The 26,256-nt window shown below is 38.3% G+C and overlaps 2 protein-coding genes across 2 annotated transcripts in view; one reads left to right on the top strand and one right to left on the bottom strand.

Moving 5' to 3' along the window:
- pcsk2 (proprotein convertase subtilisin/kexin type 2) overlaps positions 1 to 10,606 on the top strand; it is a 35,825-nt gene extending 25,219 nt beyond the window's left edge. The window contains exons 10-12 of the mRNA XM_053501298.1: positions 2,462 to 2,562; positions 5,140 to 5,367; positions 9,484 to 10,606. Coding sequence (XP_053357273.1) covers positions 2,462 to 2,562; positions 5,140 to 5,367; positions 9,484 to 9,973 — 819 coding nt within the window. The 3' untranslated portion in view covers positions 9,974 to 10,606. The remainder of the gene's footprint in view (positions 1 to 2,461; positions 2,563 to 5,139; positions 5,368 to 9,483) is intronic.
- Positions 10,607 to 11,758: 1,152 nt separating this feature from the next.
- LOC128528460 (filensin) lies at positions 11,759 to 24,958 on the bottom strand. The gene is made up of 8 exons (XM_053501299.1): positions 24,520 to 24,958; positions 23,343 to 23,403; positions 21,961 to 22,056; positions 20,568 to 20,660; positions 18,976 to 19,089; positions 16,756 to 16,976; positions 16,355 to 16,449; positions 11,759 to 12,654 (listed from the first exon to the last, which is right to left on the bottom strand). The coding sequence occupies exons 1-8, from the start codon at positions 24,885 to 24,887 to the stop codon at positions 11,861 to 11,863; spliced, it is 1,842 nt and encodes a 613-aa protein (XP_053357274.1). The 5' UTR covers positions 24,888 to 24,958; the 3' UTR covers positions 11,759 to 11,860.
- Positions 24,959 to 26,256: the final 1,298 nt, after the last annotated feature.

Genomic DNA, 26,256 nt, shown 5'->3' with positions numbered 1-26,256 from the left:
GTAATGCTGATTGAGACTTATAAAACTACCCTAAGGTTGTATGAACTGTTAGATGGCAGATCTGAACATTTCCCAAAGAAATCATAAGAAGACACAAGAATGCATCTTTAGAAATATACAGCAGCTCGGCCTTGCTGGAATTTAATGCAATCTGTAACACGATGTCGCAGACAATCTGCGACAGATACAGAAACATGAAAAGCTGAGGGAGGAAAGGGGATAATGAGCTGACTATCATTAGTATAGCAGTGGCATGAAAAGCCATTTGAAATGGAGGAGCAGAATAGGGCTGAGCACTGAGCCTTGTGGGACACCTGTGGAGAGACTGCAAGGAGCAGCTGGATACTTTCCATGTCACCTAATTTGACCTTCCTGCAACAATCGCCCCACTACCATGCTGTGCGCTTAATTGCAAGGTTTGTGAGGTTGGACAGGAGACACTTGTGACTGAGTGTTTCAAAGGCTTTTGTGCACAGCTCAATGAGGATGACAACCAATTTTAGTTTGTAATTTTGTTCTATTGGTACAAAGTTTCTTATGGGAGTTTTTTTTATAGGTCGAGTGACCTTGAAGCTGGGCTGGTTACTAGAGGCTTGAACAAGAAAATATTATTGGGAAAACCAAGCAGCTTAATGTCCATAGTAATAATCAGTAAGTAATACAATGGATTAGCATTTGCCCAATCTATACCAATCCATAATCAATAGTCCTTAAGCCTTGATGGAGCCTGTAACTCTTGCTTAGTTAGATTTCAATAATAGAAAGCTGAAATAACAGAATTGGTAAGACCACTTGATCCTTGAACACCATCTACTGTCTGTGCAAATCCTGTAGACAATTCTGGAGATTTCCACTGGGAGAAGGAGCTCAGTAGATGTTCGAATTTGTGTGGTTCTAAAAAGGGTTTAATCGCTTTAATCACTATTAAGCATAAGACAAAGTGTAGATGTTTTTATGTCAGAATGTGCACTGAAACATAATACTTTAATGCAAAATGTGAAAATTTAATGAAGTTAATTACCACTAAATGGCTGCCCATGCTGACAAGCACAAACCAGTCGTGATAGCACTTTAAGCTTTAGTAAATATGACAACAACAAAAAAAACCTTTCCGTTCCAACTATAACTATAACAATATTATAAAAAACAGTCACGCAATTTCTGTAGCTGAATCTCAAGTGGCTTTCTACACTGCTCATGAGGGCACTAGGTAGGCTGGTCTCCATTATGCTATATCCTATTTGGAGGTCAAACAATTGGGCAAATAAAAAAAAAAAACCTAATAATAAAATGTTTTATTCCTAGGGAGAAAAATAAGCACAATACAAAATCTGCACAAAATTTCATTGCAGGTAAATATATAAAGATAAATGAAAAACTTTGATTTAACCCACTTAAATGGAATGAATTCCTGGTTTCTTACAGTATATCCTCTGCAAAAAGGATTTAAAAAAGATTTGGACTCTTAAGCATACACAACATTATTGAAGATTTCTCTGCCAGGAGAGACACAGTTCCAGCAAGAGATATTTATTAGGATGAATCGTATGTTCAGTGGATGGTCTGTGCTATTTTTAGCTTGACGTGTATAGCCGATGTACTGTATGCTAACCAAATTAAGCACATAAAGTACAGCACAGCTTGCTTGGTTGTGTAGAAGCGCAACAGCATTGATGCTGCTTCTTCCAGGGGAGAAGTGCTACTGTAGCTACATCCACTGCATATCGATAAGGAAAACAAAGATCAATGACTAATTTAAAGATCAAGATATTGATTGGGAAGCACTTGCTGACTAAGAGGTTTTTTTTATCTGTGCTTTTCATAGAATAGCAGCACACAGAATGCATATACTGTATACTTGCTTTGACATGATTTAAAGGTACCAATTAAATCAAATAATTCTTCAGATGATAGAGAGGTTAATTCTCCAATAGAAAAAGTATCAAACAATGAGATGAGCTTACACATTGTCTTAGAATGAAAAAAAAAGATTTTGTTTAGTATTTAAAATTTCAGCCAATTATGTAAGGTTTAAGCCAAAACATGGCCTAGAATTTGGTCTTTTTTATCTTTTCGTTTACCAACCAAGTTATTGGTTTTAGTTAATTAAAAATTTTTCCCCCATGATGACAATCTTCTTAACACATAATTGTATATATTCAGTGCTATTGAGCTGATTCATCTTAGGCACTCTCTTTCTTTCTTTCTCTCTCTCTCTCTCTCTCTCTCTCTCTCTCTCTCAATTTTTTTATCTTTTAATTCAGATCCAGAAAGCTAATGGCGTTGGCATAAACTGCCATAAATGTTGGCAAAGCTACACTGTCGAATAAAATTGTCCTAGAATGATGGTGAGCCGATATAAATAGAATGTCTCTCTCTCTCTCTCTCTCTCTCTCTCTCTCTCTCTCTCTCTTTCTCTCTCTCTCTCTTTCTCTCTCTCTGTCTCTCACTTTCTCTGCAGGCCACCACAGATCTGTATGGAAACTGTACACTGCGTCATTCAGGCACATCAGCTGCTGCTCCCGAGGCTGCTGGAGTGTTTGCCTTGGCATTAGAGGCCAAGTAGGTACACATTTGCTTCTTAGCAGATGTTTAAGCCACACAGCCTGATTAAAGCTTTATAAAACATGCAGCAGAGCTCATAGTGCAGTATCTTGCAGTATATTGCACTGCATATGAGCCCTACCATGATAGTGTTTTATATTATTCCGGTTTGTATATCTGATGTATTTCCCTTGTGCTTAAGGCCAACATTAAGCAAATCATTGTAACAAATGTCAGCACAAAAAAAAAAAAAAACATTGGCCCTTATGTAGGCTTTAAAGCTAATTAAATGGGCGTGAAGCTCACACTTTGCATCAATGCATTGGCTCAAAGCTCTCCATAATTTGCTTAATTGGAAGCAAGAGACCTTTAGAGGGGCAGGTGCTCATTAAAAAAAAAAAAAAAAAGGAGACATGGATTTTTTTAAAACCACTTGATACACCATATACTGCCAAAACATTGTAACAATCTGCTGAAATTGCAAATGTCAGTGTGAACTTATGCAACAGCTATGCATGTGCCAAAGCTAAGCAATGCATGTACTGTACATTATTACATTTTGTTAAAGATCATGCTCCCTTTAGCGAACACTGACCACAAAAATCATGACTGTTAACACAATTATGTTAGATGCTGCCTGTATAGTACTATGAATTATATATGCATTGTTTAAAACACAATGTACATGCCGGCTCCACATTTGCTTCCTGGATAAACAGTTTTTTTAGGTCAATTCCAGGATCAACAGTGTTATTATAATTTTTGAAATTGTTGATAAAACCTTATTATGTTTCCATGCAAACGTTTTAAGCAAAACATGTAAAACTATTATAGCACTAATGTAACATAATTTGGCTTTACACAAAATGAAGCAATAGTAGCACTTTGTTAAAATTCATGAATGAAGCCAAGGTGGAATCTCCTGTCCACTCAGGGACACTGTATATTTAAGTGCAAATAGCTCACAAAGCAAGTAAAATTATTGACTTCCTTTAAATAGATAAACAAATCAATAAATAACTAAGACCATTATCGACATCAAGGGGTAAAGGAAGAAATGCGCAAATCAGTCTACTGTTACTGTACATGCTGCATCGTATCAAAGGCAATACTGCTATTACGTATAGGAAAAATGAAATATTTCCCACAGTCAAAATGATCTACATGTCTTATTAATTTATTCTCGTTTGTGGTGAAACTGACTTTAACATGTCATTTTCACATCACTTGTGCTGCTCGACACAGTCTTTCTTGTGCTTTGACTGGGTGTTAATGAATGTTGACATGACCTTACCTCTGCAAAGACTCAGTGTTTGCTCAGCATTGAATAATGTTGTAGCTGATGGTGGAGCAGGTCACTCACTCCAGCCAACGGTAAATACTGATCTCAGACAGTAAGTGCATGTGTGTTTTGTCACTAGGCCAAACATACTTACAGCACTGTAGTGATACCTGCAGCATGCTGAGGAGCAGGGAATGGACTTGTATGAAGGACACATTAAAATCGTGACCAGCACTCTAAGAAAAATATCCTGTTCTTTTTTTTTTTTTCAATTTGCCGGTGCTCATGTCTTTTTTTATATGGAAATGACAAATATTATGTTTCATAAAGCAGGTCTGCATGGTGGCTTTTAATGTATCACAAATAAAGACAATATACATGAGACAATCCATTTGTTTATTTCAACTTGGGCAGCTGAAGATCAGAAAAATAAAACCCCTGAGATGTTTTACCAATATTGCCTTAGATTTCTGGCTGACAGGAGAGGAAGGTGATGTGGTTGTTGTAGCTCAGCTGCATACTGTATATCTTCTGAAATGGGTTTTTCGTTACAGCATTTACTATAAGACAGTAATCATATCATTCCTGAGATCTGGCTATTCTTAACATGACATTTAAAATACTCTAAAATGCTTAAACTAGTCCATCTGGCACCAACAGAGTGATTGGAATGACATATTTCCCCCATTCAGAAGCTTTTAACCTGAATTTCTATGATTGTATACATTGTGCTGCTATATGTTTAGCTGATTGGATAATTCCAGGGCAAGATGTTTTGCTGTTAAAGTGGCTATGTTAGTGCATATATTATAATATTGTATGTTCTCCAATAAGTGTAAGGTATCATAAAACAAAATTATAATCATAGTTCATGAGAGGTTAGTTAAATGAAAAAAGTGGTATTCTTTGAAAAAGCGTAGATGACATAAATTACGTAGAAACTATTGGATAACAAGAGACACCGGGAGATTAATCTAAATTGATCTAAATCAAGCAAATTCTTAAAAATACTTTGTCGTTCTGTAGTGATAAGGGCTTAGACACATAAATTATTTAGACTGGGTTATTTTAATTATAAACTATTAAACTGAAATCCAGATATGCTTCAGCCATAATCATAAATGCATATAATAATGTATATAAAAATGTAAATGTATATAATAATTATATCATAATCATAAATGTATATAATAATGTATATCAAAATGTAAATGTATATAATAATTATATCATAATCATAAATGAATAAATCAATTTCCAAGTGTTATAACTGTTTTTACTTAATCCAGTCTTGTTTGTGTGTGTGTGTGCAGTCCAAACCTGACCTGGAGGGACATGCAGCACCTTACAGTACTCACTTCAAAAAGGAATAAACTCCATGATGAGGTGCACCAGTGGAGGAGAAACGGCGTGGGTTTGGAGTTCAACCATCTGTTCGGCTATGGAGTGCTGGATGCCGGTGCCATGGTCAGCCTGGCGCGTGACTGGAAGACTGTGCCTGAGCGCTTTCATTGCGTGGCCGGAGCGGTCCAGGAGACACAGTAAGTGCTTCATGCGCATGGTATAGGACACAAACATTCTTCAAATATTGTTGTCTAGTTCTTTTGTACATTTTATACAAAAGATTGCATTCTGACTAATATTTTAATATTCATTTTATTTTAATTCAACTTTTTGTGCTGAATATCAACACGGCTGTGATGCAGTCATAGGCACAAGGCTCCAGGCCCAGACCTGAAGATATCACAGTTGTACAGCAGCACGACCTGGAATGTAGTGTTACCTTAATATAACATCAAACCCCATTCATCATAAACAGAACGTGATTTATTTGCTTATTTAACCAGTTGTTTTTCTCTGCCAACACATATCCCTCCAGGCTTGGTGGAACGAGTGTTGAGCTGGTAACCGACAGTTAGTGACCAACAGTTTAGTATAATCGACAGGTGAAGCGTAGTTTTATATGATCATATGAGGAGACTGAACCATAAGGTTTATTTTATATTTGCTCCTGTCTTAGAATTTCCATGGTTTTAAATGTATGTTTTGGTAGGTAGCTGCGCTCGCTTCTCTACTACGGACCGTACCGACCTACTGTACTTTCACCCATGCTGACAACCAACAGTTAGTGTAATTAATGATTGTTAAAACAACTGTAATGCGGGGTGATATGTACAGCATAGGGAAACATCCCAGCGCTGTTATGCTCTGTTATCATCACATGTGGAATGCCTCAATCCAATCAGATTACTCAGTCAGAACTGTTGTATAACCCTCCTTTGATATTCAGCTGCATGAAATATGAAATGTAGTACTAAAAAATGGGTGCAGTGTGACAGCATTGCTGTCAACACTGCTGAAAAATTATAGCATTTTTCACATTTTAAATCTTCTTTTCTTCTCACACCAACATTGGGAGTCCCTCTTCTTTCCCCAAGCACCTGCGCTCCTTATTCTCAAGTCTGCTATAATTAGTCTTCTCCTACTCAGCGCTGGGCACAGCATCCTATGGCAACAGCCTCAATTAGACTGGGCTTGAGTGCCAAGGAAAATGTGTGTGTGTGTGTGTGTGTGCGCAATCCGTGTGTTTATATTTCTATGTTTGTGTGCGTCCTTGTCAAACCCCTATGGACAAAAGTGCTAGCTCTCATATCGTCCCTAGCAGAGAGATGGTGGGAGTCCTAGCCGAGGCAGTAGGTGAGAATAGCAATTAAAAAAAAGGCAGAAGAGGAAAGAAAGATGGTCTTGAATTCAAATGAGCACAGACATGCTGGGCAGTCACCATGTGATAAGCTTCTATCAGCCCTGACTAATGAGCACCACTAAACCCTCAGATGCTGAACAAACCCGAAAAATAAGACATTAATTGTTTCAGAGAGATGTTTTTCATTTTTGTGGATTAAGTGCGGAGGGGAGGGGGGGTGGCGTTGGGGGTCTTCGAGTAGGAAAGAGTGTGTAACTGCAAGACGAGGAAGAGGATTAGGGAGCATTTAGGTGGGATTCAGTAAAGCCCACGAGAGAGCATCTACAGAACACAGTATTTGCCAAGCATACAGTACCTCAAACCAATATCTACTGTTTCTCATTCTTAGCTCTACACTGTAGTCGAAGGGGATCACTCTGAGAGGTGTTTCCAGTCTCGCAGTACAGCACCTTTTGTTCCAGAGCAGTAATTACAATCAGAACGACAGCATGACACTCCTCCAGATACTGTTCTATTAATATTCCAACTTGGGCTTTAATAATAAACACAACAACAGGAAAAAAAAACATGCATGGCACCTCATCTGAGCACTACTCTAGCTGCACTAAAGAATTATTCCTATCTACAATTGGATTTTAATACAACACAGACAATAATGTGTGCAGGGCATGTGTGTTTCTTTAATTAATCTTACACTTAGCAACTGCTAGTAACACTGTTACTCTGTGTGTTTATGGTATACTAGCGTGCGTACACGTCATCAATGGGAAAAGTAGAAAGAGTTAAAAGGTTAAACTCATCAGCTTTAATGTAACCAGTGATATTATGATTATTTCAGGTTGAAGCCCACATTCATGTCTGTGAACTCTCTGTCTAACTTATTACAAAGAAATAAAATTGTGTAAGGTTGAGTAAACTATTATTATTATTATTATTATTATTATTATTAGACATATTTACGCTAAATTGTACTTCTTTTGTTGTCAATCCGCCACATAACCGTTCATAACATCGCTTATACCTCCACGTTTTGATTTCACCTACAGTATGGTGCAGGTTAACCTTCAGGCAGATACTGTATCTAAGAACTGCAAAATTTCATTAAATTCTGTCCAACGGTTGATCTAAGACACGTCCACAGTTTGACACACACGCAGTACGCTGTCAAAACCTGCAGTTTATAATCTGGCACATAACTGCTCATAACTTCCCTTATCCTTAACATTTTGATTCCATTTATGGTGCAGGTTTAACTTTAGTCAGATATCTAAGGACTGGCAACGTATCGCTAAATTCTGAGACATTGAGACTGGTTTCATCCATATTTGGTTACATCAGTAACCAGTGACTTCTTCTCAGATATGCAATGACTTATAAGCCTCGTTGTTTAGATGAATCTCAAAAATATACCAGTTAGGGCAAACATCAAAGAGTTACAGATGAAGAGTCAAAGTCGAGAAATATGCTTATTGTTATGAATTTTCTCAGCAGTGCAGAATTAAGTGACTTTTCTTATTCATGTTTTTATTTTTTACGGCTCTAACGGTCTGTTTACAGCCACAAAAGTGCAGTTCTTTCACTTAAGTTAATCTAATTAGCACATTTGCTGTTAAATGTATTCAGTGGCTTTGCGTTGCTCTACACTGATTGTCTTCCTGAACGTTTCTGTTCCACTGGTGTATTTATAGAAGGTATTTTTAGAAACCATCGATTTCCATTTCACATGTTACAAGCAGCGCTGTTAAACAGTGCATATTCATGAGACACCCCCTGCGGCTTTAGTTCGTGACGTTCCAATTTTCCAAACAACCGAATACACGCTCGACTTCCCTTTTGTCTCGCACTTCTTTTTTTTTTTTTCTAAATTAGTCTCCCAGGAAACACGCCCCACTTGCGTACCAGTAGTCTCACACAGACCCACGTACGTAATCCGAGTGCAGTAATGGACCAGGATGGGAGACCTGTCTCTGATAATGCCATTACGTCCACTTTATGGCCGCTCGCTCCAGCCCTCTGGCGTTATCGTCCTGCTGGCACAAAACAGGCTGTCAGCAGCACTGCGCCTTTGTGCGAGCGCAGCAACAAAGCCGTCCGCCTCTTACGGCGTGGACCAGGTCCCTTCATCTCGCCAGAACAATTTGTCTAGCACAAGGGTGGTGCGTTATTGAAAAAGGGGACATAATAGGGTTTCTGTTGTCTGCTCTTTACAGCTTGTTCTTGCTGAACTAATATTCCAGGGAAGTAAAAAAGAGTTCGGGGCTAACCTTTCCACATGAGAAGCTGGTAGTTTTTCTTTTTTTTCCTAGTCCTAGTATATAACAGTATATAATTCATGATTAGGTGCGTTGTTAGGGAGAAAACGGTGCCTAAAAAACTAGTTATAAAATGATTGATTATTGCTTTTTATTAAACAGCAAAAATATTTGTATTGATGTTCACATAAGCACTTCTTCAATAACACAATGTAGTCTGTCAAGAGTAAGTAGCTTATGTGTAATGGATTTATTGGTTGTATTGGCAGTACAGTGGCTTAGCGATTAATAATCTCTAGGGTTGATTTATCTCAGTTTGTGTGTGTGTGTGTTTTATGCCCATGTTTAGTGACTTTCTCCAGGTGCTCCTGGACATGTACTGTACTGTAGGCTGATTGATGTGTCCAAATTGAACAGAATGTAATTTTCGGTATGTAAGTGTGTGTTCTTTTGCCCTGCAATGGGTTGGCATGACACACAGGGTATCCACTGCCTTGTGCCCTGATCCCAGGGAAAGACTCCAGGACACTCATGACCCTAAACTGGATATCAGTGTGGATGGATGGTTATATAAGTTCGGTTAAAGTTATAGCTTAAAGTTATAGCCATTTCGATTATAATCTGTAATGATGATGTGATTTAAATTGATTTAAATCAAGACATTGTGTCTCACATTGTATTTTTATCCCCTTTCCCCACAGCAAGATCCAATCAGGTTCAAAGCTAGCACTCACCATCACCACAGATGCTTGTCAGGGCCGCGAGAATTTTGTGCGCTACCTGGAGCACGTCCAGGCGGTGGTGACAGTGAATGCAAGCCGGCGCGGAGAGCTCATGCTCAACCTGACTTCACCTATGGGCACCAAGTCCATCCTGCTGAGCCGGCGGCCACGTGACTCCGACTCGACCGTTGGGTTTGACAAGTGGCCTTTCATGAGCACGCACACGTGGGGCGAAGACCCTCGCGGCACATGGAAGCTCGAGGTCGGCTTCAGCGGAGAGTCACCACAGAGTGGCCATCTAACCGAGTGGACCCTCATGCTGCATGGCACGCAGAGTGCGCCCTACATAGAGCAAGTGGTCAGGGACTACCAGTCCAAATTAGCCATGTCCAAAAAGGAGGAGCTGGAGGAGGAGCTGGACGAAGCTGTCGAAAGGAGCCTTGAGAGGATGATGAGCAAAAGCAACTAGCCTCAGTCAGAACTGCATGATGCCTGCTTTCTCTCTTTTCTCTAGCTCTCTTTCCCTCTCAGTGTATCTCTACTCCTTCTCTTCCTCTCTTTCTTGCTCCTATATTCCTTTTTTCTCTGTGGTCACAAGTTTCCTGTTGTTCCATGTAGGCCTGCGTTAATTGAAAAAAAAAATATATATATATTCTCCAAAACGACCTATTCTACAAGATATTAACTCTGGTGTTCTCTTCTTTTTTATAATTTTTAGAAAATGTATATACACAATCTAAAATGTAAAAATAGTATATGAATTTATTGCTTCCCTTGCTGTCTCCCCACCTCTACGAAGACAACTATTGTACAGTTTGTGACTGTAAATGATTCTCTGTGTTATTCCACCTAAAGACTAGTACCTTGCTGAGAGAGCAGTGACATTGATTTTTCTTTTTTTCTTTTTTTGAATAACACCTATTTATATCGAAACAGGAGACATAATGTGTGATCACAGCTTGTGGCCAACAATGAAACCTTCATATCCTTCAATATATATCTAACAATAAATCTGTTCTGCTGTTTGTTAAAGCATTTGAATGATACTGAGGATGTTTTACAACGTAGGGACAATATAGGATTTAGACTGGTTTTCAGAAATAAACAGAATATTATCGAATCAAGGTTGCGTTTCTCACACGTACAGTCTTACACGTCAATAATAACATAAAAGACTGAAATCCACCGAAATGACTTCAGTGTTCATTGACAAGTCTGTAAAACTATCCTGGAATTATTAACATCATGCTATTCGAAGATAAACCTACAACTGGTGGTTTGGAGATGGTGGTCATAGTCATCTCTCATCCAGAAATCAAAGAGAAGGGGTTGATCATAGGATAAATGTGATGAGACTGAATACTGAAACTGTACTGATTTGCAGCAGGTTTAACAATCTAAAAACATACATATACCCCAACCATGACAAGAATGTGCTCCAGCATGACAGAAATCCTTTTTTGTTCCAATTTCCAATAACATAGTGTCTGATTTCCTTCCCCATTATATGTTAAACCTTAAGAAAATTCGTAGAAGTCTATTTTTTTAAGACAGATGCAAACAAATTCTGGTTATCTTTGGCTCCAGAGAGCAGATTATTCAGAGGTCACATCGGTACTCCACTGGGCCACCTTCATGTAAAATGGATGAGCGTCATCTCCAGCTGTCTCTTCTAGGCAAACACATTCACTTCATGGTGCAGAGTGAGAGACAGAGAGACTTTATACAGTGTGAATCCATGCTGTAGTGAGATACTAGATGTCCAATAATACAAATAACATTTAAAGGGGACATATAATGCAATATTCACTTTCTAGTCCTTCACGTTTTTTTTTTTTTTTTTTCATTTTTATATTTGCTAGAGCTAAAACAAGTCAATTCGGTTCCCCTCCTACTGTGACCTCATAGGTGAAGATATCCTCCCTGGCTGGTTGCTTAGCAGTCCTCAGGAGGGGCAGGAGACACTAAAATTGAGTATTTAAATAAAAAGCGAAACAAGGGGGTTGAAATTTATTTTTAACTGGAGCATTAACAAACAGTTTGGGAAGACCTGTGTTAATTTGTTAAATAAATAGTAAAATATTAGAAATTTAAATGCTGCAATGGCCATTACGGCAACTCCATACAGTATGTTACAAATGACATAGAATACCAAATTAATACTTGCTGCTCATTTATTCAAAAACTATTACACTGCAAATCTGCAACTTCCAATTAATAATATTTCAAATTAAAAATTAGGAGTAAGATTTTTAGCTTTTTTTTCACTGTAGATCAAAAAATGTAAGACAAAGGGCAACAGTGTAAAGCAGTGGCTTTGACGTGAAACGCAGCCGCATAAATCAGACTCAGATTCTCATGTGGCCCGATCCCCATGCTTCTTTTTGCTCATCTTTTCAATCATGGTCTCCACAACCATTGACGTTTCCTCATACCCCTTCACTCTGAGGTCAGGTGAAAGCTTCTCCACCGACTCCACCACTTCCACCTTCTCGTACCGCATGGAATCCGAAGCCATGCTGGAGCTTGACTTCATAGGTGGAGGTCCTCGTTTCCCACTCATGCCTCTCTTGTTCTTTGGCTTGCCACCCTGTGGATTAGGGGTACAGCCTGCATCATCATCATTATCTTCCTTCCCACTTGACTGGTCGTCTTTCTTACCGGTATGGTTGTTATCTGGAGGACTGGGAGGAATTACTGGGAAAGTGGGGGCAACAGGGGAGGGGCTTGGTGGAGGAGAAGGAGTTTTACGCTCACGGGGCTTGCATGGGGAGATGTCGTCATCACAAATGGTGACGAAAATGTGTCCAGGAGAGGGTGTTGTAGTGTAGAAGCAAGGATCCAGGTAGCTGGATTCACCTGTGACCAGGACATAGCGGCCCTTAGTATAAAAATCAGTGATGGGTTCAGGCTGCTTGTACCTTCTCATGCGGTTGCGCACAATGTTGCAGAGTGTGTCGAAAGCCTTGCTGATCTGAGCACCGTCAGGTACATCATCAGCTTGTTTCACCTCCCCTTCGACCTGGACATGATCATATGCTTCTTTTTCTTGTTCTTCTTGCACATCCTTTTTCTTTTTGATCACCTTCTTGGCCTGGTTCTTTTGACGGGGCTTGACACTGGCAATGTCCTGGAAGGCTTGAGTGATGTCTGAAAAAGAGGGTTAATCAGAATCCTTGTCACTTATAAACAATTCATCTGAGCAGTTGCTGCCACAAACACTGAAGCAAGAAGCAAAAATCAAGACGTTTAGGGTAAGAAAAGGTTACAGAAGTAAGCAGTGCAACGAGCTACTGTATAACTACAGCAATAGCAAAAGTATTTTACAAATGTTCATAACAAACCCTTAGGCACAGAGCACATTATCGAAAAAAGTAGAATTGTACTTGAATCATGTGGCTGACACTTTGCTTGTGAATATTGATTCTGATTAACAGGCGCATATTCCATGAACTCTTATTACAGAATATCTAGTTGCCATTTGCGACAAATTAAAAAAGACCTTTTAGTGATTTGTCAGACCTCTAACAGCACATTATGTCTACCAACATGCTGCCATTTCACTTATCTGCTTTATTACAGCGCTCATTTACCGAACATCGGTGTGCATTACAAAAAAAAAAGGCTTTAATTAGTTAATGATAAGCAAGCTAATTGCTGAGGCCAAAATCAAGATAATAATCAGGATGTGATCATCAGAGCAGCCCTAAACACGCTCACACAAAGACTAATCACACCTAAAACCTTTTTCTCCACTTAAAACACACAATTGCATTAAATGAATGGCTCGAGTGTCGTTCCGAGCACACAGCAATTAGTCAAACGATTCACACTTGCATAGTGTTGTGCCAGGCGAGTTTGTTCGAAAGGTCAGTATAATGCATCATTGCTAGAGCAGATCCAACTTCCTCCCAAAGCACCTTAGACAGAAATAGAAAGGAAGAGAGTGGGAACTGGCTAATCAATAGCCAGGGATGTCAGGAAAGGTCCAGTTCCCTGATTTAAGGACAGCCCTAAACATGCCTGAATTACAGAAAAGACTTTTAGCTACTAGACGAATAAATAAATTATAATACATTTTCTAAAGAAATAGGGTGAGACTAAAATTTTTATCTGTAAAAAAGAAATTAGGAATTTTAGAGGTTTTATCCTCCATCTACAGTATAGACAAATGGTTCAGTCTGCCTCTGCATATAGATCGAGTGCAATTGAAGCCTTTCCGGAAAAAAACATCAGGAGTAAATTTACAGTCCTTAATGCAGCTATATATCCTGAAATCTGTGTAGTGCTTCTATCTTTATGTAGATTCCAACAAACCACCAAACAAAAAAAGCTGTGTTCTGTATGCTTTGAACCCATAAAATGTACTGCATTTTAGTCTCGACTATCATATTTCCAAAATACAACCATGAAGCTGATAATATTGATTGAGGTACATCATCAGGTACACCTATTTTACTGCTTGTTAATCAGCCAAGCACATGGCAGCAAGACAATGCATTTAGGCATGCAGACATGGTCAGGACAATCTGCTGAAGTTCAATCCGAGCATCTCTGGACAAAAATGCTATGTTGATGCCAGAGGTGAGAGGAGAATGGGGAGACTGCTTCGGAAAGGCAACAGTAACATCTTGATACAACTGAGGTATGCTAAAGATCAAATTTGAATGGATCTTGAATCAGATAGACTACAGCAGAAAACCACACCAGGTCCCACTGCTGTCAGCTAAGAACAGGAAACTGAGGCAACAATTTGCAATTTTCCAACCTGATAAGTCTGGATTTTTTGCTGCAACACTCAGATGCTAGGGTCAGAATTGAATGAAAACAGCATGAAAGCATGAATCCATCCTGCCTTGTGCCAATGGTTCGGGCTGGCGTAATGTTGTGGGGCATATTTTCTTAGCACACATTGGCCCAGTTGAGCAATGTTTAAATGAAACAGCCTGAGTAGTGAGTAGTGTTTTGACCATGTCCATGCCTTTATGACCAGCAATATAGTAACGCACCATGTCACAATGCTAAAAGTATCTTAAATTGGTTTCTTGAACATTACAGTATGTTCACTGTACTCAAATGGCGGCATCATGTCACATCATGGGTGCGTAGCGGGAAAATCTACATCAGCGTGATGCTATCATGTCAATATGGACAAAAATCTCTAAGGAATGTTAACAGAACCTTGTTGAATCTATGCTATGAAGACTTAAGGGAGTTCTGAAACAAGAGTGGGTACAACCCAGTAAGTGCCTGGTGAGTGTACTGTACATAGACATGCATGCTACGTTCTGTTACAACTGTAAAATTTGCAGTAATTTACTGACAGAAAATACCTGTTATTGAACAGATAATCACTGCAGCAACACTTCCAACCATTTGGAGTAGCATACTGACTAGAGTGATATTATACTGTATTATAAGATGTCTAATGTACTTTACAGGTGAGTATCTTTTCTCATCAATACGAATCTTTACCATTTTCATATCTGTTTTAAACATTAAATATTCCAGAGTATAGCTGTGGCTAAAAGTTTTGAAAATGACAAACATCTGCTGCTTCAGTGTTTTTAGATCTTTTTGTGAGATGTTACTACAGTATACTGAAGTAACAATAACGCTACCATGAGTCCCAGCCAAGAGTGTGGGCTTACTCACAGTTTTGCCTAAGAACACAGCCATGAAGAAGAATGATCCAAAAACATCCCCAGAGAACAACTTTTCCCTACCATCCGAGGAACAGTTTGGTGACAAACAATACCTTTTCCAGCGTAATAGGGCACCTTGCCATAAGCCAAACATGATAACTAAGGGGCATGAGAAAAAAAAACATCTAAATTTTGAGTCCATGGCCAGGAAACTCCCCAGACCTTGTGGTCAACCCTCAAGATGATGACGAACAAACAAAACCCCCAAAATTCTGACAATTGAATATGAAAGAATGGGCTGCCATCAGTCAGGATGTGGTCCAGAAGTTGACTGACAGGATGCCAGGGCTAACTGCAGAGGTCTTGAACAAGAATGGTCAACACTGCAAATATTGCCTCATTGCATCATCTTAATTTAATTGTCAATAAAAGCCCTTAATACTTATGAAATTCTTATAATTATACTTTAGTATATAATAATAACATCTGACAAAAAGATCTAAAAACACTGAAGCAGCAGACTTTGTAAAAAAAATTGATTTGTATCACTCTCCAAACTTTTGGCCACGACTGTACATAATTATTTTCTGGATATTTTACTGCAAAGCAATGTAGTGCTCTAACTGTTTATTCGTTCACAGCATACTTCTGATATTAGTAAGCATAAAACAAAAGTATTAGTTTTTTTTTATTGTAGAAGTACTGAAACCATTAGTCTATCATATGATCTAATTATATCTACTAAAACATGACATACTGTAATGCATTTCTTATTGTTTGACTATTGTTGGTCATTCAGGCCTGATCGGAATAGCAAAATGAATATACTCTCAAATGAAATAAGTGTATAAATAAAATCAGGGATTGTCAATTTTTATGTATTTTAAAATTAGCTAAGAGACAATTTAATAGTTTCAATCTGATCATGATTATTATTATCTGGGAATCTTAGGCTTACTGCAAATTTGATAACGCCCCTTTTTAAAAATTTTAATCTGCCCTACTAACTATAAACCAGTTCAATCAGTAGTTCTATGCCAATTAAATTTTAAACTCTATAACTTTACAAATTTACATCCATAAATTTGATATTTATGAGGCCATTTGTTCCAGTCTAATAAGATAAAAATAACCCAAATGGACCAGACACACAGGTCTCCCCTCCCCTCCCTTCCTCCCTCCGCATCACCCTCATCCTCTGTCACCTTTCCCTCGGCTGGTCATGGTGGGGCTGCGAGTGTGTGATCTGTAATTGGCGGTGAGCAGACTAATGGGGCTTCCAATTATGGCTGAATTCAATCTGTGAAACAGAGTGAGACAAGTGTGATCACAACAAGGCAGAGCATCAGGGAACCTATTTCCTGTTTCAAAAGGTGTTTCAGTGTGAAACCAAATGTCATTATGATTATTTAAAAGAATAAGAGTATAATTTAGTTTAATTAAAAGAAAAAAAGAACACTAAAAAGACTAGTATATATCATTAGTTGGATTCCTGGGATTGTACTCCCACCTTGTGGCTATGTCCGGTAACCCAGTATACAGAAGAGACATCTATCAAGCATCTTATAAAGTATCTTTTAAAGCAAGAGATCCACAGTCATCTAACCTGCTGTCTTCATTCTCAATGATCCTCTTGTATCTCTCCAGTTCGTTCTCCAGCGAGGTCTGGTACACGGCCAGCTGTCTGCACTCATTGGTGTATTTCTCCAGCAAGAGCTCAGCATCCTCGATCCCCTTTCTGAGAGATTCGATTTGCTCGTTGTACATTTGAATCTCTTCATCATAGCTCTCTTGTGTGATCTTGATGGCCTGCTCTAATGCTGAGGTCTAGTAGAGGGAGATATGCGAGAGAAGGTTATGGTTATATATTCCGCCACCAAATGTCCAAAGAGATGTAAAATAGTATACAGTATGTGTTGCTAGGTAGTACAGATCCAAAGACAGTATGAATTAGTCATACAAGAGAAATTCTATCTATCTATCTATCTATCTATCTATCTATCTATCTATCTATCTATCTATCTATAGTGATATATTACTACATCACTCGTACGGTCCTGACGTCACTCATTTTGGGTCATTAAAGGAGTTCCTGAGAGGCCACTTGAATAAGCGCATTAGTGTAGCAGGGGATTTTATAGAGAAATAATAGTAGGTTTACTCTAATAACCGTGTTCTTTTATTCTGTACAATCAACAGTCCCAGTTTGACAAAACAAAAGTTGCAATTTTACTGCCACCCTGTGGTTTTGTATAGATATTGAGAGCTTTTTTTCTTCCTTTTTTTTTTTTTTTTACCCCAGGTGACTTTCAAATCTTGAATAATTAGTAGGCATCAGATATTTCAACTAATGTCATTTTATAAATTTTAAACAATTCATTGTAGAATAACGACTATAGTCTCCAGTAAAAGCAAGTCATTTTTCGAGAAGGGGCAGAGTAGCTCAGGTTCTGGATACTAATCCTAAGGTTGCAGTTTACACACAACTTCACTATGCTGCCAGCTCTCATCCCAGCTTACTATCAAACTGGTATAAGAAACAGTTAAATGTATTAGTACCAAATAAGGACTTCTTCTAATTCCGATATATTGTAAAATATAAGGGTGAGTCAAAAATGATCCTTATTCTGACTGTTGAATTTGTTTTAATCACCTTTTAGTACAGACAAATAGATAGTTTTTCAACATAAACTTTTTACTTTTCAATACACTTTGTCAATCTTTCATATTCCTTCATTAAAAATGTTTTAAGCTAAGCTGAGCTAGGCTGAGGTTCATCAGAAGTGAATCTTTGTCCTCGTAGGGCTGCTTTCAGGGGTCCCAAACAGGTGAAAGTCTAATCGAGCGAGATCAGGACTATAGGGAGGATGCTTTAACACATCAAAACAAATTTATTTCTGATTGTCAACAGTAAGGGCAGAAGTGTTATGCAAGATCACAAGGCCCTTGGATAGCAGTCTTCTGCATTTAATCCAAAGTTTAGGCTACAGCTCTTAAATATCTCAGTGTAATAAACACTGTGGATTATTGAACTTTTTTTGTGATAATGTTAGAATTGTGGCCCTTGAGAATCCTAGAAAACTGTAAGGATCAATGGTTGACTTTTGAACATTTATTTGGTCGGTGATTAAGGATGTTTCCATCCCATACTCTGCTGTTTACTCTCAAAGTGATGAATCACTGAACCTGCACAGAAGTGATTGGCGAGACAGTAGCCCTGAATGGAAAGTGTTGGTATGACAGTGCAGCCAAGAGAAGTTTTAGTATAACTGGAGTGAGGATAATTTTTGACTTAGCCTACTATATCTACACATAAACTCTGCATGTAAGATATAGATGGAAAGTTGCTGGCCACTGGTTTGTCTCTCAATCACTTTTAGGACATTTCCTGTTTATCACATTGGATCTATCACCAATCGCAGGAACATTAGACCCTAGCTGGGAATACCCTCTGGACAGGATGCCCCATCCACATTAACATCTTGGGGCACTTTACCTCGACCAATCTCAGAACATGCTTAGAAAATCCACACACAGTAACAAGAATTCAGGATCAAACATAAAGACCATAGAGCTGTGAGATAGCAATGACACCACTGTGCCGCACGCCTATTCATTTGTCTACAAACCATAAATGGTGATTTTTCTTTTGTAAAGAAAGTGATGTTTTAACTCCTAAACCCCCATTTATATCAATTGACAATTAACATAGGTATACTATAATATAGACATATATGATAGAATATACAGTAAGTAAATGGATAGCAACATGACTAGTGGGACTGACCAAATATTGCTCCACGTCACCATCTCTATGGTGACTTACCTCAGTTTGCAGCTTGTGCTTTTGTGCTTGCAGCTGACAGAGAGCACTCTTATACTCCTCTAACTGAGTGCTCAAAGCAGGAACTCTCCTCTGACTTAACAGCTTCTCCTGCTCCTTTGAGACAGACACAGAGAGAGATAAGGAAAAGAAAATGAGGGAAGGAAACAGTACATACAGTACTGTGCAAACGTCCTGAGCCACGTCTCATTCATGGGAGATAAGATTCAATTATTTGTCAAATGTACCTAACAGCACTGTGAAATGATATTCTAGTTGGGAAGATGGGGTCGGAGCACAGGGTCAGTCAGGATACAGCGACCCTGAAGCAGATAGATTGAGCCTTGCTCAAGGGCTCAACAGTGGCAACTTGGTGGTGCTGGGGCTTGAACCCACAACCTTCCAATCAGTGACCAAGTGCCTTAACCAAATGAACCACCACTGTGCATTTCTTCACATTTTTCTTCAAAAGAGCCAGACTTTCTTGTATATTTTATTTAGTCCTGAGGAATAGTTCATCAGTCTTCCTGAGGAACTTTTTGACTCTCAGTCTCAGCAAGTTTTTGGCTCTTATTTTAAAGACCCGACCAGAAATATTTTTTTTTATTTGTTAAGTTACACAGTGGCCTATGAATCATTTAATCATAAAAACCTAACTAATCTAATATGTGAAGAAACAGGTGTTGATGATAACAGATGATCAGGCTGGTGATTAGTGTACTGGTGATGCAGAATGCTGAGTGGATGGAAAAGATAAGAGGGGAAATGAGGTTGCTGCTGAGGTTGTTACATACAGTAAACAAGCAATTTTGAAATTTATATAATGTACTTTGCAGTAAAACAAATTTGTTCCCATTTCTTGAATTAGATTTTAAATTTAATATGAAGAAATGAGGGGTGGCTCAAGATTTTTGCACAGTACTGTAAACACTCACAGTATATATCTGCAATCACATTGCCATTAAACCAAAAATTTGAAGCTAGTCTAATTTGAGCTCACAGGAAGGTGGCTGTAAATGAAATAATCCCTCTATACAACCATGGTAAACAGAAAAACATTTCAGGAATGCTTTCAAAAAGTGGATTGGATAAAATGGCCAAAGACTACACCAATCCTTGGTTGCACTTCTGTTACCCTGGAATAGGAATCAATCACAAGTTTACTGAAACTAGATCGTTGAATGTTCTGCTGGTCCTCAAGCCTGCTCCTGGAGGATCCCTTGCTCTGTAAGTTTTAGTGTTTACCTAGATGCAACTAATCGGCTAAGTACCATTCTCTTCTAAATAGAAGTAGAACACAAAAACACAGAAATGTTAAGGGCAGGTGAAGCTAAAGGACCAGGATTTGCTGACCACTGGTCTAGAATATCCCAGGAAGAACAAAAAAACAAGGACCCTGGAGCTGTGAGGTGACATCATTATAAGCTTTGTTGTCACAAACATGAGTTCCTAGCTCATTAAATGTTACATGAAAAACACAAGCTAACCAATAAATAGCTAACCTCTCCATAATTACATCTAATAAATGTTTTATCATTAAGAACAAGGTGTGACCCCCTCCCATTGGGGTACTCTACACCACAAAGTCACCTTACCTCTGAAATCCCCACTGACATACTGGGAATTAAAACAACAGTCTGGTTGATCTGGTTAAGGATGTTTAAGTATGTTTGTATCTCTGCCAAATTCTGTGGAGGACAAAAGATGGTGAGTGAGAATACAGTACAGTAAGGATGTAGTCGTTTCATCCCCTGGCAGTTGGGGGGATGATTTACAACTCACGTGTGTGCATGTGTGTGAGGTGCACTAAACTGTAGTGGCAGTCTATAAAACAACCCAGGTCAAATGGAATGAGTCATCATAGAGGTTCCTTTCACATAATGCTTATAAATTGAGTCCAAACTCTTAGTCCAAACAGGTAAAGTTTGGATGCATGGTTAAATCCATTTCAAGCAGTTGAGGTCAATTTGAGGTATAATTTAGTGCTTGGTATGAAGCAAATTTATACTGTTTATTCACACCAAACTTCTCATTTATAGCTGTGTTATTAGATAGATAATTAGACTTTCATATAATATGCTGCAATAGATCTGGTGTGATTGTTCATTCCTTACGGTTTATTCCTTGTTGTAAACCGCACTTGACCTGACACTCTACACAAAATTACATGCAATATATAAACAAAAGTATTTGGCCAAACCTGCAATGACACTGTGTACAGTACATATACTTTAATATGGACTTGACCCCCCCTTTTGCAGCTTTAACAGCTTCCACTCTTCTGTGGCTGGCAACAAGATTTTGGAGTGTTTCTGTGGGAATTTGTGCTCATTCATTTTGTAGGTGTGGTACATTTATGAGGTCAGGCACATGTTGGATGAGAAGACATGACTTACAATCTCCTTTTAGGTTAATCCAAGATTTAAAAATTCAAGACTCAAAGAATTTTATTAATCCCAGAGGAAAATTGCTTAATCCAAAGGTCATCCAAAGGTTCTTGATGGTGTTCGTCAGGGCTCTGTGTTAGGACCAGTCAAGTTCTTCCACACCAAACTCATCAAACCAGATCTTTATACTGTAGCTCTTGTTTTGTGAACTGGGGCACATACATGTTGAAATAGAAAAGGGTCTTTCACAAACTGTCACCACAAAGTTGGAAGCACAGCATTGTCCAAGATTTCTTGGTATAACACTCAAGCATTATGATTGCACTTCACTGTAAATAAGGTGCCTGACTGAAACACCTGAATTCAATAATTACAGGTTTGGCCAAATCCAAATTTAAGATCCTCTGGTTAGATAAGTACATCAGTTTTTAGTGTGTTTTAGCTGGCAACAATTATTTTAACTATAACTGAAGCCATGTCATAAGACCCAATATATTTCTCTTTCACCAGTCAAGTCAGTCAGCCATACCTTCCATTGCCAGAAATATGACTTAAAAAGGTCATAGTCAAAGTTGGCATGCTGGGCATACAGCCTCATTACCTTTTTATGTCTCTCCTTTGTGGCATTTATGTCATCTTGCAGAAACTGAGACTCGATCTGATACTCCAGGTTCCTCAGGAGCGCAGCGTCTGCCTCCTATTGATTTGATAGAAGACTCAGTCAATCAGACAGTTTCCTTCAAACCACAATTTCTCAGGAAGAAAAACTGTTTATATATATATTCAGCAAAAAAAGAAACGTCCCTTTTTCAATAATGTTGTAAAAATACAAATAACTTTACAGATCTTCATTGTAAAGGGGTTAAAGAGTTTTCAATGTTTGCCCTGCATGTTCCATTAACTATAATCAATTAATTAACATGCACCTGTGGAATGGTCGTTAAGCCCTTAACAGCTTACAGAAAGTAGGCATTTAAGGTCACAGTTCTAAAAACGCAGGACACTAAAGAGACTTGTCTACCGACTGTGAAAAACACCCAAAGAAAGATGCCCAGGGTCCCTGCTCATCTGCGTGAACGTGCATTAGGCATGCTGCAGGGAGGCATGAGGACTGCTGATGTGGCTAGGGCAATAAAATGCCATGTCCGCACTGTGAGACGCCTAAGACAGCGCTACAGGGAGACAGGAAGGACAGCTGATCATCCTCGCAGTGGAAGACCACGTGTAACAACACCTGCACAGGATCGGTACATCCGAATATCACACCTGCGTGACAGGTACAGGATGGCCACAACAACTGTCCGAGTCACACCAGGAACACACAATCCCTCCATCAGTGCTCAGACTGTCCGCAATAGGCAGTCCATGAGGAGGAGATGCACTGTAGTACTTCAAGCAGCTGGTGGCCACACCTGATACTGACTGGTACTTTTTAAGCCTCCCTTCATTCAGGGACACATTGTGAAACATTTTTAGCTTATATCTTATGGTGTTGAACAAATATTATTAGTGTTCGTACAAATATTTACACATTAAGTTTACTGAAAGTAAAAACAGTTGAAAGTCAGAGGATGTTTCTTTTTTTGCTGAGCATATATATATATACATATATATATATATATATATATATATATATATATATATATATACATATATATATATAAGCTTGGAGAAAGGTGTGTGTGTGTGTGTGTCTGTTACAAGAGAGAGAAAAACGTTTCTGGGTGAATAAATCACGTAACTTCTCATTTATTTAATCAGACACGCTTGACATTTGGCTTTAAAAATGGTGAAATTAAGCGGTTTTATATTATCAGAAAAACTGTATGAGGGTTCTCACTAATTATGCTTCCTGTTAGGCATGTCTTTTTTAATTTCATGCTAAAATATATTATAGATAAGCTCAAATTTATGTAAGAACATAATCTATAATGAGGTAGGTTTAGCAGATCATAAAAGAAAATCATTTGGACATTTGTGTACCTTATTGAGCTGCTCCAGGGTCCCTTGCAGGTGGTCCTGATATTCGCATTCATTTCTGTATCTGTGGACAAGCCAAGTTGGTTAAAACCCTGCATTTAGCTATTAGACTATTAGTTTCTATGTGTAGATAAATGTGAACATTAATGTTACATAACGTTAATGTTACATAAGGTTGTAGTTACACACTTAAGAAAATAAAAACTTGTACATTTTTATTAATTTATAAAATTAATTGCTAAACATAATATATTGATGAATATAATAATAATAATAATAATAATAATAATAATAATAATAATAACATGATAGTTGTATTAATATTATTTTAATATAATATACACCATACTATTTTTATTACTTTGTTATAGATTATTTTTTTTTTTTGAAATATACCTTTATTATTGAGTCAAACATTTCTGATTTTAAAACATAAGTATACCACCAAAAAATTAAAGGTTTAAGGAAAATATTTGTAAGGCAGAAAAAAAGAACAAAAGAAAAGGGGGAAAAAAAAAACATGTTGGGTTTTGCATGCAAAAAAGAAGCAGATGCAGCAGTCACAGTCATCAGAAGACCTTTGCGTAGTTCTACAGGATGCTCAGTAAAACTTCCGCCAATTTCCTTATATAAGTTGCACAAATCGTCACACACCAAATAATGATTTTGTTTTATTAATTACTGTTTACTTGGCCTTATTCCTTTATTAATTCATTTATTAATTTCTTTATTATTTATTTCAGAGGCATCCTTGCTCTACAGCATTTACTTGCATGTATACTTTTGCACATGTACTACAGTATATTTATCCAGGACAATTATTAATACAGTGGATTCGCACCCTGTCCAAAATGTACCCCGCCTCGTGCCCTAAGCCTCCTGGGATAGGGTCCAGGACCCCCGCGACCCTGAATACAGGATAAAGCAGTATAGACGATAAGTGATCGTGAGTGAGATTGTTCTGTTTTTGTGTGTGTATTCGTCTGTGAATGGGATGAAAATGAATGATCCCATGAATCTAAATTAAATAGGCAATTTTAGATTCTTATTCACTGCATATATTTCTTATTTGCCTCCATACACATGTCAAATAACAAATAATACCATGATGTGAATTTAAACAAATCAAAAGATATAACTTGGGCATCTATTTATTAGTGCTGAAGGTGCTGGAGCTGACCTGTCAGTAAATTCCCTCAGCATGTGCTCAGCATCTTTGAGTTCTCTTTCCAGCTTGGAGCGCTCAGCCTGAAGCTCACGGATACGCTCTTGGTTAGTGCCGATCTGCTCCCTGAAGACCTCCTCGAGCCCAGCTTCGGCTTCCATGTGCTGCAGCGTCTCCAGCTGTTTGCGGAGAACCGCATTGCGCTGCTCCAGCACACGGGCTCTATTGATGTAGCGGGCAAAACGGTCGTTCAGCTCCTGGAGGCTCTCCAATCCAGGCACCATGCTGGAACTGAAGGTAGAGGCTTCGCCTTGATCCTCAAACACATCAGAGTGCTCGTATTTTTTCTTATGCACTTCGTGCAGGTAGCTGGCCTTGTACATGCTTGATGGTCTTCTCTTACTCCCAGTGTCCCAGTTGAAGAGTTTTACTAAGTGAAAACTGGGATGTTCACTCTCTGATGGTTCGCACCGTACTGGCTATGCTGTGAGATAGCGACAAAAGGCATTTGCTGGTTGTTGTTGTCACACCATGTAATATTTAGAGGCTTCTAGTTAGATCCTGGTGACACTGTAGCAGGAGCCAGCAAAGGCACTTGCACTGTTGACTATGCAAAAAAAATGACAGGAATGTGTGAACAGAAGTGCTGTGTCAAGCAAGCCATTGTCAATCTGCTTTATTTTCTGCTCATCTCTATGGTTCAACTGCACGCACGCTTTTCTGGATTAACAATGTAAAAAAAAAAAGAAGAATGATCTGGCAGGTGGCACCTGATGCTTACTTGATAGACAGAAATTGTGGTGGGATTTCTCTGTGTATTATATATATATATATATATATATATATATATATATATATATATATATATGTTTTATAATATATATATATATATATATATATATATATATATATATATATACATACATATATATATATATATATATATATATATATATATACACATATATATATACATAGAAAATGGTGCATAACTTTAAGCCCTATAGAGCAGGGAGCGCTCAATCTGTGTTAGTCAATCGTTGTCAACTAATACAGTTGTTCCCCAAACTCAATAGTTTTCTTTACTATTCTACATCTATAAGATCATTTTGTCATTTTTTTTAAAACAATGACGTGTTCAAAAAAATCTGATCTTTAGGACCGTCTGTTCACATTATTATTTAAAAATGATCAGACACATTGTCCATCTTATCTGCACTGGTTGCTGTGTTACTGTAAGGATGCCAGAGGCTTGGGTATACCGTAGGATGTGTTGTGTGCTGTCAAATGCTGGAGACATATAAAAAACAAACAAATCCATGTCCACATCACGTGATCGTGTTGGCTTTGAACTTTCGCATCTTGTTGTGTGACATAATAGACAGTTTGAAATCTGATTTGAGCGGGGAGAGCATCCAGACTGAGATACATCTTTAGGAATCTGATTTGAATCTGATTTCGAACCACCTCTGGATGTGTTTTAAATCGGATTTGCAAAAATCTGATTCGGTGCGGTTCAGACTACATGAAAGCAATCTGATTTCAAACTGATTCCAATCTGGCTATGCCAAAAATTGGATTTGAGCTGACAGTCTGAACAAGGCCAAGGAAGTCTCTACAACACATTTGCACAACAACTAAAGGTCACTAGTCCAAGCATATCAAAACCGAGTGCGAGGCCGTGTAAGTGCCGGCTTTTATTTACGGAGATGGACCTGAAGCCTCCGGCTGTGCTCAGGTGAGTGCTAGTGC

The sequence above is a fragment of the Clarias gariepinus genome, chromosome 8, assembly GCF_024256425.1.
Source record: "Clarias gariepinus isolate MV-2021 ecotype Netherlands chromosome 8, CGAR_prim_01v2, whole genome shotgun sequence".
In the NCBI taxonomy this organism is placed as follows: domain Eukaryota; kingdom Metazoa; phylum Chordata; class Actinopteri; order Siluriformes; family Clariidae; genus Clarias; species Clarias gariepinus.
The sequence above is the reverse complement of the archived record's forward strand: the minus strand, read 5'-3'. Positions and strand labels throughout refer to the sequence as shown.

Bases quoted from the DNA above. Each gene is read 5' to 3' on its own strand.
- LOC128528460 (XM_053501299.1), bottom strand. From the start codon at position 24,887: ATGTACAAGGCCAGCTACCTGCACGAAGTGCATAAGAAAAAATACGAG. The intron at 19,090-20,567 runs GTAAGGTGACTT...TCTGTCTCAAAG, and splicing joins TGTCAGTGGGGATTTCAGAG to GAGCAGGAGAAGCTGTTAAG. The intron at 12,655-16,354 runs GTGACAGAGGAT...CCTCTTTTTCAG, and splicing joins CATGACCAGCCGAGGGAAAG to ACATCACTCAAGCCTTCCAG.